This window comes from Haplochromis burtoni, unplaced genomic scaffold (genome assembly GCF_018398535.1).
Source record: "Haplochromis burtoni strain Fernald_Lab_line unplaced genomic scaffold, NCSU_Asbu1 Contig_30, whole genome shotgun sequence".
In the NCBI taxonomy this organism is placed as follows: domain Eukaryota; kingdom Metazoa; phylum Chordata; class Actinopteri; order Cichliformes; family Cichlidae; genus Haplochromis; species Haplochromis burtoni.
This window is the reverse complement of record NW_024582391.1, coordinates 3,145,005-3,157,786: the sequence shown is the minus strand read 5'-3', so window position 1 is coordinate 3,157,786 and position 12,782 is coordinate 3,145,005. Positions and strand designations below refer to the sequence as shown.

General features: G+C 44.4%; 1 protein-coding gene across 2 annotated transcripts in view; it reads right to left on the bottom strand.

The window, feature by feature from the left end:
- Positions 1-905: 905 nt before the first annotated feature.
- zeb1b (zinc finger E-box binding homeobox 1b) overlaps positions 906-12,782 on the bottom strand; it is a 49,154-nt gene continuing 37,277 nt past the window's right edge. Inside the window, exons 3-8 of one of the 2 annotated variants that reach the window (XM_005918481.2) lie at positions 10,477-10,638; positions 9,365-9,567; positions 9,002-9,107; positions 6,830-8,532; positions 5,366-5,543; positions 906-4,689 (exon numbers count right to left, since the gene is read on the bottom strand). In XM_005918481.2, the coding sequence (XP_005918543.1) occupies positions 3,950-4,689; positions 5,366-5,543; positions 6,830-8,532; positions 9,002-9,107; positions 9,365-9,567; positions 10,477-10,638 (3,092 nt within the window). In that variant the 3' untranslated portion in view covers positions 906-3,949. Of the gene's footprint in view, positions 4,690-5,365; positions 5,547-6,829; positions 8,533-9,001; positions 9,108-9,364; positions 9,568-10,476; positions 10,639-12,782 lie in introns of both variants that reach the window. The other variant, XM_005918480.2, reaches the window with a different exon arrangement.

Sequence of the window (12,782 nt, the reverse complement as noted above, 5' to 3'; positions counted from 1 at the left end):
GTAAAGCAGGTGGGATTTTGACTTTTTGAGTGAAAAATTGTTGAATGGTGATGCCAGAAAACAAAGGACACTTAAAAGAAACTTGAACAGTCTGCTGATGCTTTCTTCCTATCACTTTCCTTGCTGCTTATGTTATGCTACCCCACAGTTCCAATGGCAGATTTCATTCCACTTATTTCAAGCAAAAATATCTCGTATTAAGTGGGGAAAAGTCTAAAAACAAGTTTGATGAGATATTTTGACTAGAAATTAGACAAATATACTTGGTAGGATTTTGAGTTTTTGCAGTGTAGCCAAGAGCCGAGAATGATGTTAAAGCCCGACTGCATGTTGACCCCAGCCCAGCAGCCGGACCCTGATCCTCAACAGGTAAAAAAGACAGGCTCCATTTCCAACTGTGTGTTTTTTAAAAGCAAAATCACCATGGCGATCGCTTTGAAATTCCTTTGTGCTATATTTCATCTTTGCTTTGCCTTAACCCCGTTTGTGTTTATATGGAAATACTAAAGGGAAGATCCTATCCTATGAGTAATGTAGTAAGTAATGTAATGAGTAGTGTAACATCTTACTTGCTCTGGCAAGTAATTAAGTAGTGTACTGTGTTGCCTCTAAGAAAACTAACAAGTCATGTGTCTAAACTACTTTTTTAAAGTAACGACTACTACACTGGTTGTGGGGCTCACCAACATCAATCCCAAATATGAAATGTGACCATGAACTGCATTTCTCCATGTTTTACACCACAGCCAGATTTAATTCGGTGTTTTCTAAAATGAACATTTCAAAATTCTTTTCAAAATTCTGATTATGAAAGCAAAAGCTTAGAAAGACATGAAAGCAGAAGTGCATGAAAGAGCGTTTTGTAATTTCCAAACTCTTAATGAAAAATCTCATGACAAACCGAACAGCTTGTAATTGATGTATTTTATTGTGAGATGGGGAGTCATAAAAAATGAACAAAAAAGACAAAACAAAAACAATCACTATAAAAAAAGATGAGGGTGTTAAAGAGGGGGGGCATATAAAACTGGGTGCGGTCATGACACTGACATATAAAGTAACAAATTGGCACAAATAAAAACAAATAAGAACGTACGTCAAATATTATTTTGGCTTGGCAAAAAGGACAATTTGTGGGATTAAGGATCATCCTTCAATACAACAGAACACACTCATGCTATTAGACATACAATTAGTTTTCAAAAGTTCAGTAGCTTCATATTAGAAAGGGGAAAGAAAACTAAACTAACATGAGAATGGATGCAGAGGTCACAGGTTCCAATTTTCAGGCTTGCAGGGTGCGAGTTTCTTTTTTTCCCTAAGAAAAACATCACTTCATTTGTTCCAAAAACATACTTCAGTATGCCAGAGTCTGATTTTTCCAGGCTTGTAGTTATTTGCCATTGATTCTTTTTTTGTCCCATACTAAAATATATTATCGTATTAATACAAACTACAGTATTGTACACTACATAGTGTAATAAATAACCATAAAGAAATATAAAAAATAAGACACATAAATATAAAAGTTCTCTATGACTAAAGAGACATACCCAACTCGCTGGGGGTGGGGATAATACTGCCATTGCTGAAAACATACAGTACGCACACGGACACGGAACATAAAACAACGTAAGAGCAAAAAAAAATGAAAACAAATAAAAACAATCAAATAAAAAATAATACTGACAGGTAAAACGATGTTGGATTAAACTCCTAGGATTCATATTTGCCTACATTTTGTTACCTGAAGAGACATCTGAGCATTTCATGGTGTGTTTAAACAAGTGCACTGAATAAGCTTCAGAAAGGCAGGACACAGTCAAAAATAAGAAAGTGTATTTCATCATCACCCATTTGAAAAACAAAATGTGCATTGCAATTTTTTTTCCGTTCATTTCTCAGATTAGGTGAAAGCAAATTCTTTAAAATCTATAACACAGGAACACATTTTACGCTAAACTCTACTCTCTCTGGTGCGGCGACCAGCCAAAGTTAACAGTATCCCGGCTTATCGGTTGATCTTGGACCCGGCAATACCTGATCATAGCTCCAACAGCAATATTCAGTGGCACTTTTGATATGCATGCTTCTCTTGTTTAGTTTGATCATTTTAATGTTATTTTTTTGCATAAGGCTCTGAGGGTGGGGGGTGGGGCGGGGTTATAGGAAGGATGAGACAGTTTTCTACATCCGCTTTCTGCTCGCTCTGAACTTTAAATAATTTGTTTGACATTTTGAGCTTTATACTGTCTTGCTAGTAACTACAAATTAGCTTAGCTTAGCAATAAGCTAAGCTAATGGAAACAAAGGGAAATAGGTAGCCTGGCTCCGTCTAAAGGAGAGGGCGACGGATATTTGAGTGCTGCTTTATCAGCTTAAATGTAGAAGATATTGGGATACTTTTGATTTGTTTTTAAGAATTGCAGAAATTGAGGCCTTTTATATTTGGTGTCATTACATAGCTGTTAGCTGTTGCAGCACATGTAGCAGAGCAGCATTACAGATGAACAGGCTATCTCATAGATATTTAGTGAAAAACTTTCATGAAAAGTTTAACATAAACAATTTCCCTTTTCAATATAACTCCAACATACTACATATACTTTGTATCTTTATATGGAACAATAGCCTTTTCTATAGGTGAACCTGGAAGTTAGCATTCCTTCAATAAAAAGCCAGTAAGATTTTTCCACTGGCTTTTGGATTATCGTGGAAAATCTCTGTGGAAACTTGAATGATACGTAACATGACTTGTTAAGCAAAATCATCTCCACAAATTGTTCTAAAGTTAGGCTTTGCCATGACTTTGGCATCACCAATACTAAGCTGCTGAGTATTTCCCAGAAACTTCTGTAGCCTCATTTAGCCACTCGTTAGCAAACGTCTACTCTGGGACATGTAATAGCGTTTTCTAACATAGTTTACGATTGCACAATAAAATGTGACCATGTCTTATGTTAATCTTATAGAAGCTACGAAAGGTTATATAACTAAAGAAAAAACCCTACTGATCTTAAGACAGCAGAACCAGGAGTGGGAAATGCCAATTGAACTGCATTTAGGCCACAGTGAAGCATTTGCATAGGGGTAAACATGACTGTGTGCAGTTTTAGGGGATTAAATTAATGATCTATAATGTGCTAGTAATTGTTCAGACGCTGCCAGGCTACCAATTTGGCTAAGTGGTTTTGAGCTTTACACCAAATTGGTATCAAGAAAGCAAATATTTGCCCAACATGTCAAACAATTTTTGTTAAATGCTGATTTTAAAAAAAGAAGAAGAAAACAAAGTCTCGAAGGAACTAAATGCTGATGATATTTTCTTCATAAGGCTCATGATCCAATCAAAACTATAAAAAAAGAAAGAATTGTAACGCTAGCATCTGCTAGCATGATGGCATTGTATATCTAATGCGGTAATACTGAAGGGTAGACAACACAACTCAACTGCTCCATCAAAAGGTAAACCAAGCCACTTGTAGTGCACAGGATTTTTTCTTATTTTCCTTCCAACCTAACAAAATACTGACTTTTTTTTGTTCTTGGCAATAAAAAGATATAGAAATATCTCCCGAACTGTACAGGTTTTAAAGGTTAAAATATGAGTGATAAAATTAGTAACACTGATAAAAAGAAATGACCCAAGGTGTTTTAGTAATAAAACATTATCTAAAACGTGTCGGCTCTAGCTTCCAAAGTCTGTATAATGCATGTCCTTCATTTGTTAAAATTCACGTTCGTCTTCGTCTTTTTCTTTACAAATGGATTTTTCTAACAGCGAGAAACCGTTCTCCTGTGGAAAAGTCACTAGTATTTTTTCAGGCACACCTGGATTTCTACACAGTAGTGAACTGTCAGAGTGACCAGACATCATCTCGTGCGTTCTTCCTCTGCACACAGCGAGGAGGAGTCTGATTGTGTCTAGTAGAGGAGTCTGGTTCCTCGTTTAGTCTCCTTTCTCCCGTGGCGTCTGCTTCTCATCTTCACAAACCTCGTTCCTGTTTGTTTCGCTTCGACTCTCCTCTGCGACCTCTCCTCCTTCTCTTTCGCTCAGGCCACCTTCAGTTTCAGCTTCAGGGGAGCTTCCTTCAGTTTCCATCGCCTTCTCCTCCTCCACGTTGGTTTCTTCCTGAACGCTCCCGAGCCCATCCTCCTGTCCGGTGTCAGCCTCCTCTTCTCCTGTCTCGCTTTTTTCCTCCTCTCCTCCCTCTTCCACCGCTACTCTCTTCATTTCCTCCTCATTCCGCTCCTCTGGCTCGTCCTCCTCTTCCCCTCCTTCGTCCCCTATCTGCACCACCTGGATATCATCCATGTCCACCACGCCTTCCTCCTCCTCCTCCTCCTCGCTCTCCTCATCCTCTCTGGTGCTGCTCCCTCGCTCATCTGAGTCCAGCTGGGACGGGGCCAGGAGCTGTCTCTGTGCCCCGCTCAGGACCTCCATGTCGATCTGGGTCTCGCCGTCCTCCTCCGGGCTCTCCCGCCCTCCCGCTTGGCTCTGCGTCTCCTTCTTGCAGTAGGAGTAGCGGTGGTTCATGTGCTGGGAGTAGGAGCCCGAGTGGGAGAAACGCTTGCCACACTTGTCGCACTGGTACGGCTTCTCCCCCGAGTGGAGCCGCATATGTTCGATCAAGTGGTGTTTGTGTTTGAAGGCCTTGCTGCAGATGCCGCACTCGTGAGGTCGCTTCCCTGCAGAGAATAACAAAGCAAATAGATGTCAACACATCAAACATATTTATGCAAAGAGAAAATATTAACAATAAACATTCAGGGAGCAAATCCCCCATCATGCTGTCTGAAAGGTGCCAGTGCCGGAAAGCTGAAATCAGTGTCTATCATCAGTGTATCCAAGGAGAACATTTCCAAACAATACAACAAAATCACAACGATTGTGCTTCAAAACTTTCAAGAAAACTTTATCCAGGCAGGGAGCAGCTAGTTTCACCTAGCATGAGATCATTTGGAGCCGAAAACTGTGGTCCCGAGCCAGGTATCAGAGTAATAAAGAAAAAAAACATCGAAAATGCCTCTGAGAGTGTTGACCTGAGCTTGGCCACAGAATCATCATCATGGAGCAATCCAAATCACTACCAGAGCTCGCCTCTTGCTTCACATGAGAAGCTGGCAGCGCAGAGGTGGGGAGTTGGCGGAAAGAAATTCTCAGACCTCTTCTGTGCATGTTGAGTAATACCTGCTGGAATGGAGGTGTCCACCCTTCTTTATGCTGTAGCTCAAAATCTCCCTTTTGCTCGCACTCTGACTCATCTTTCCCAGGACCCAACAGAGTGAGCGATGGTGAGACAAGTTCCGGTTCTGTTTTTCTGGCTGTGTTTGTGTGAAGGCCCTGGGAAACACGAATGTTTACCTGTGTGTTCGTATTTGTGCCTCAGGAGCGAGCTGCTCTTTTGGAAGATCTTGTCGCACAGGTCGCAGGCGTACATGCCGCTATCGGTCTTCTTCATCTTCTTCCTCGGAGGGCCCGAGTCTGAGTCGTTCTGCTCCTCGACTGTGGAAACACCCTCTGAACCCGTGTCTTGCCTGTCCTCCTGGGGAATATGAGAAATTAGACACACTTGTAGGAATGCATAGTTATGCTCAATCTGTTTGACAGCAAAAGACAATTGATGACTCAGAATACCAGTAAACTATGTGTCCTTTGTGGGAAGTGGTACTGAATCATCCCCTGATCATAGGTTTTTACCAATCTTTTCCTTTTCCTAGAAACTCTGAACCTAGCAACCTATCCACTGCTGTAGTCAAACAGGCTGCTTGGCATGGCTAAGGAGCAAATATATATGCATAGGGCTCCTTTTTACAAGACAGGTCTATGCCAATCCACTTAACACAAAAGTATAATACAACAGCGATAAATCAATGCGGCAGGCAGAGGTGCGGCGCTTAAACAGATTCCAACAGATCAATAGAAGCTTTGCAGTAAAGTGCAGCCTCATGTCCTCTGGGTGACAGCCCAGGAAGATCACTCACACACCCAGGCATCTACATCCATCATTAGAGGCCCATTAGATGTCTGCACAATGAAGAACTATTAAGGGCTATCATTTTTACAAAGAGCCCAATTTTGACATTTCTATATATGACTTATTGATTTGATTTTGGATGGTTTCAGACTATCATGTGATGGTGGTTCTGAACAACAAGCCCGTACATGGATTGAATGTTTTGACTGATTGCTCCGAAAAAGATAAAAGCCAACTTGATTCCGATGCACTTGATTCTCAAAGTTGTTCATGGATTAAACCCTCAATCCTTTATATAACTCACATAATTGAAGGCAAACATATTTTCTGATAACTCGGGAAACTAATTAAGCTCTTTTGTAAGCATTAGAATTAAAGTGTTAATTATGAAAAATATGCTTAAAGGGAGCTATTCTGCTGAATAAAGGAGTGGCACCGGGATTATTCTGAACTGTAAATCATGCAAAACTGCTCTGTGAATAAAAACAAAGAGCTGGAAATGGGTGTAATAGTTTAGCTTTTTAAGCTAGCGATTAAACGATTAAGAGATGGGAAAATGTGAAGCTACCACTAGCCTCTTAGCTTAGAGTACCATAAAGCCTTGAAAGGGGCGTGACAGCTGGCCTGGCTCTATCAAAAGGTAACATAACCCTTTCTGTCTCCTTTGGCACGTAAATAAAAGGTAACAGTTAATTAGTGTGTCCTATTAGCGATGAGTCAGAACCTTTGTTTTACATATTTACATAAGCTAGCTGATGGCTAGCTAGCTTCATATTTAGTGTGCAAATACGAGTAGCATCATTGTATCAGCTCTGCTGCTAATAAAATGAGGGGACATAAATGGTGCACACCTTGACTCCATTGAGGTGGATGGTTTCGTGCGTTTCGGTCCCTGCGGGGCTGTTTGCTGTAGTGGTATAGGTGTAAGCCAGCTGGGGGATCAAGATAGTCTGTTTGTTGTTGGTGGCTAGTGCTCTTAGGCATTGCATTGTGGTGACGATGTCAAGAGATTTGGCACTTGGCTGGCTGGCGTACAGTGCGGTGGGGCAGGTGCCCATGGCTGAGAGTGGCAATGCCTCTTTCTTTGTGCAAGTTAAGTTTAGGGGTTCGTCCATGTTGGCGGAGCCAGAGGAAGGGGAGGGGTAAAGGCAGGTTTTATTGGCCGCTCTCTCTGCTTCATCTCTGGCTGGCTTCGGCAGCGATAGGTCTAGGGGTCCCTCGGTGCTCTGGGTTTTCTTCGCTGGGCCAGGACCTCCGGCTGTCAGATTTAGTGGCGAAGGGGAGGCCGGCGAGCTGTGAGCGCCGTTGATCTCTGCTGGGGTAGCTTCTGTTGGGCTGTCCTGGGTCACAGGAGGAATTATAGTGGCTTTGTCCTTCCCTGGGACCAGAGACACCACGCTGTTAGATTCACAAGTGTCCTCTTCCTCTGAGGGAGGTGTTGGGGCACCCAGAGATATCTGACCCTCCTGCATTTTTTCAAACCACTTCTTTACCACAGAGACCGGGAGGCTGACCGAGTCAGAGATCTTGGCCAGCTCGTCCTTGGTGGGCTCTGCGTTTAAGGCAAAGTAGGCCTTGAGCAGTGACAGGAGGTTCTTGGGCTGGCTGCAGAGACCTCCGTCTGACAGCAGGGCAGCAACAGTAGAATCGGACCTATCCAGGCCTGCGCCATTCAGTTTGAGACAATCCTTCTTGCAGTGCTTTAGGGCGTGGAGTGCATCCAGCCCACCGGGACAGTTGTCACACAGGAGACAAGTCTTAGTGGTCTTCTCCTCTTTTTCTTTTGTCTCATTGGCCCTGTTGCCTCTGATAGTCAGATCTTCTGGGAGTTTCTGGGACTTGAACGTGTTGGTGGTGGTTTGAGCTGGTGACATAGGCTCTGGCTCTTTCTTTAGATTATGGGCTGTTAGCTGACCCTGGTTGGGGTCCAAATTGTAGTTGATAATGATTTTTGCATTTCCATCCTGACCCACTATTGGCAGACTGATGGCTGAGATGAGTTGCTGTTGTGGGGTGTGAAGCGTTCCAGTGGTTAGCCCCGAGTTCACCTGGCCTTTGGCATTGTTTTCTAGCACCTGACGGATGACATTACCATCCACCGCCACTTTGAGCGCATTCTGCAGGTCTGCCAGATTGATGCTGATGGGCGATACCAGCCCCACAGTGGGTAGGACCACAGCTTGCACTGTGCCCTGCAGAGGAGCTGCAGCTCCTCCGCCGAAAACGCCGCCATTCATGGCAGTCACAGTCGGGGACGATATCACTGTTGGCTTGTACTCGTAGTCTACAGGTTCTGTCTTGATCTGGTTTAGCGGCAGCTGCTCCTGCAGGGGCTTGCTGTGCTCCAGCTTCTCCCTAATCTGAGTGCGGAGGACCGAGGGTGGTGTTGAAAGTCCTGGCGACTGACCCTGGCTCTGGGTTTTGGCGTTTCCTAGGCGCGATCTGCCGTTAACTGAGATGACGCTGATGCACTTCTTACTGCTGATGTGGGAGCTATATGAGCCCGAGTGGGAGAAGCGCTTCTTGCAGTTGGAGCACTCATAGGGTTTCTCTCCTGGATAAAACCACAAGGTGTACAAGGGAGAGAAAGAAAAGGGCGGTTGGGGGCAGGAGAAACAAATTTCCATTAGTGAATGAAGCTAAATGAGCAAGCTAGGCTATGAGCAGCACGACAGGAAAAAGCTCTAATGCATTTCAATGATGCTTAAACGCTGATGTAATAGCACCAGTGGGAAATGCCCTTCTCTAATTGCTGTCCCATAATGCCAAAAGAAACACAATTATTGCACATTAAGGAAGAGCACACAATGGACTGAAACATGATGAAGGATATCTAAATATGGGGAATTGGCTGAAACAGAAATAAAACATAAATATTGCTTCAGAGGAGACTCAAACATCTGCGGCCAACAGAGGCTCGCGAGGCGTACGCCCGCCCCGCTCACGTCCAAGCACACGCCCATCCACAAACACACACACGCATACACAATACGCTGCCATGGAGACAGGGGTTGTCCACTCACCGCTGTGAATGCGTAGGTGCTCCTTCAGATGGTGCTTGTATTTAAATGCTTTGCCACATTCAGTGCACTTGAATTTACGATTGCCTCCCGACTGTGTGATGTGTCTCTGTCGGGAGAGGGGTGAGGCAGTGAGATATACAGTGGAAACGCAACCTTTGAACTGCGACTAATTCATGTCATTAATCAATGGAGGGCAAAAGTTCTTGTTTATTCATCCTGTTTGGAAGCTGCTAAGGAAACTAAGCTAAGATAAGCAGGGTCGATTTGAACAATCGCTACAGCGTTGTGCAAGCAGGTGTGCTACTGGAACAAATCATCTCTAATCGTTCTGTGAAAAAGAAATTGTCAGAAGTCAGTTTCTACCTGATCTCGTGCACTCTTGTGGACCGTCATGTGCCTCTCCAGCTGGGCGCGGTAGGCGAAGCTGTAGTTGCACTCGGGGCAGCTGAAGCTTTCCTCCGTCTTCTCGTGCCTGTACTTGATGTGCTCCTTCAGAGAGCTGTAGCGCTTGTAGCCCCGTGCACAGTACGGACAGGTGAGCAGCTGAGAGAATGAATCCGGAGTTCCTAGTGGAAAAGAAGGGCAGAGAGTGAGCAGGGGAAAGAAGAAGGGGTTAAAAACTCCTGATGTTACACGTGGCCTGCCACAGTGCGACTCCTGTGCTATTTAACCAATCCCTGAGGGATCCTCCCCCACAGGTAAACAGGACACAGGTACCCAAATGGATGATTAATCATCTATCCAAATGCCTGCCTGTCTTTGTAAATAAAACATATGTATACGACCACATTTTGAGACTTCATTTGCATTTCAGAAGCACTTGCAGCTTTCACTCCCTTCATATCTCATGATCCGATGTCCTGTTGCGCATTTGAAGCATTTCAAAAAACGCCCACGCACGCGGAGAAAAGTGAGCGTGGTAAACAACAGCCTCCCGTCTGGATCCAATCTGGTTAACACAGGGTCTCAGTTGGCCAGCTCCCACACAGGTAAAACATTACTTTGTTAACAGGTGATGTATTAAGTTTCCCCTGCGGGACAGGTGAGGGCCTCGAGATGGGAATGCACACACATTATCGCTCAGGTAGCTGTGAGTCAGAGCTCGCACAGACGTGACAAATTTACTCAGGTGTTGCTTTTTCCTCCTCCTCTCACTATCCCTCCCTCCCTCCCTCCCTCTCACCTCCCTTTTTCTTTTTTTCCTCTCAGTGGTAGCAGGTAAAAGCCAAAAGCCCGGGAGTCATAAAGGCCCCAGTGTGCTGCACTTAACAAATAGCAGTGTGTGTAATGATGTCGGAAAGTGGCGCTAATGGGGTGGAGTTAACACCAGAGGTGATACAGCGAGCAGGTAGAGCTGTTTCCCCCCCGCCCCCCTGGGGCGAGTAATTACTGGGTGGGTTGCTGTAGCTTTGAGAGCTCAGAGGCTTTGAGATCTAAGATGAAAAGTGTGTTTTAGAGCGAGCAATGCCCTGTACCATTCTCGTCGTGGATGCCGGTATCGGGAGTGCCCTGGCGCTGAGGCTCGTCGTCCGGGGCTTCTGGGTAGATGACGGCTGTGTCTCCCTGCTGGAGCATCTCCTCTACGAGGGCGTCTGTGCTCACATCATCCTCGCCATCCGAAACACAATCCTCCTTCACTGCGAGAGGACAAACATAGAGTGATTACAGCCTCAACTGCAGAAATGTTATTGATTACCTCGTTATTTTGACACCTTTTTTTCTATTGATGCACGCTGCACACATGAAACCTTAACCTTTGTATATGAGATGCAATAATCCATGGTGTCAAAAAGAGTGTCATGACTGAACTGAATCCCACAAGCCCAGAACGAGGCGTGCGGCGTTGAGGGGGAAAACACAACATCCTGAATGCTACACTTCACAATAGGATGAGAAACTAATTAACATCAAAGGCCAGAGGCTACTGTATGAACACCATGCTCTTTGTTAGAAGTGAATGGACAGCCTCTGTTCCCTATGTTAGGTAAGGCACTTGTAGAGACTGGACTGATAATTAGGTGATGAATCTTGTCCTAATGCATTGCAGCAGACAGACATTTCACGAGACCCAGCACACACAAACACACACACACACACATGGACGCACAAACACTGTGTTCTCTGAAGAGGCTTGGCCTTTAGACTGTGCTTAATATCCCAGCAAATGAGGTGCTGTATGTGGAAGCCGAGCGCCTTCCTTCTCCACATCACGTGAGCCCGACTAGCTAGTAACGAGCACTAATTACCAAGCTGCGGTTATAGGAAGTGTAACCTGAGGACAGACTTGGGGATGCATGAAAGCTTCCTTCCTTCTTTCTATCTCTGCTCTCGCAGCGCTTCCTGGAGTGGCTGCCGGAACCAGGTATAGCATGTCAGCTATTAAACACAAGCATTATTCCTCAATGGATATTATGGATATGTTAGCGTGCCTGTGTGTGTCATTACAGAGAATAATTGGAATAGTGAGCTATGAGCTAAAAGCAAAGTTAGCCTACTGCGCTGGTGTTTACCAGGCAGATGTTTTATGGCTCGATTTAAGCTCTCCCCCTGCTTAGTGCAGATTTGAGGATTGTGTTTTGTGAATTGTGAGCGTGCTGAACGACGGGGCCAGCTGTTTTCTCCTCAGAGACGGGAACAGGTGTAGCACTTCATGACTCGCCGACGCACAGTGAATACCAGCGCTCTTACGCACAGCCTCACTCCGGCTTCCTCTGGCGCACCTTAACAAAGCTGTGAAACAATATGAGGGCGCTCATTTGTTGCTATGGTTATTAAAGACCGTTTGAAGAAAACCTCCCATCCTGGAATGAGCCCGTGGGAGATAATATGGAGAACGAGGCGGTCTGTTGATGAACGTGTGTGTGTGTGAAAGCACAAGCCAGCAGCAGGTGCTGAGAAAGTCTAATCGAGGAATTCTCAGCCCACACTAGGGGGCTGAAAACCCCCTGAATATCACTCAGCTTTTCTCCCATGACCTCAGCAGCAACAGTAACACCCCGTAGACATGTTTACCTCATTTTTCATAGCAGAAGAAATCATTTGGCATTTTGGGAAATGGCTTTCTGGCTAAGGGTTAGATGAGAAAATCAATATCTAGCATTTGCTCTGATGAGTTAAAAAAAAAACGACCGTAGCAGAGGTAAGCTGAATTAACCACCTCCCACTCAGCAAAAAGCCATTCAAAAGACAACTCTGCCACACATCTGAACCACATTCAGATTAGTTGAAAAAGTTAAAGGTGAAAAGACAGAGAGGGAAGAGATCCTTTTCCATCTAAATTTGGTCACAGAGTTGAATCCCATCCTTCACTGCTTAAATCCAGTGAGCGTCACCGCAGTTGATCCTAACCAGGTGGACCAGTTTATCACACAGCTAACCCAGAGAGACACACAAATCATCAGCAGTCACATTCACACTTCCGCAAAGTCCAACAAGAGAAAGCACAGCACGAATAAATAACAGAGGAACAACTGTGAGTAAGTAGCAGACACGCCTCAAGTACATACACTGTACTTGCCATATATTCACAGTATGAAATCAGCCTGGTTAAAAGTGGCCAAGTATCCAGTTCTGAGCAAGACGTGTCTTGCTACAGGAAGATCAATCAATTATTTTATCTCCCACGATACATACTGGCCAATCCAGACATGGAGACAGGCCTGTTTTTAAAAAAACATAACACATGTGATCTAACTCCACACTGTGAAGTTACAGAAAAGGAAGCTCATTTTTAGACAAGCTTTTCAATGATTTAAAAATATACCTCTCCTACATTTCATGT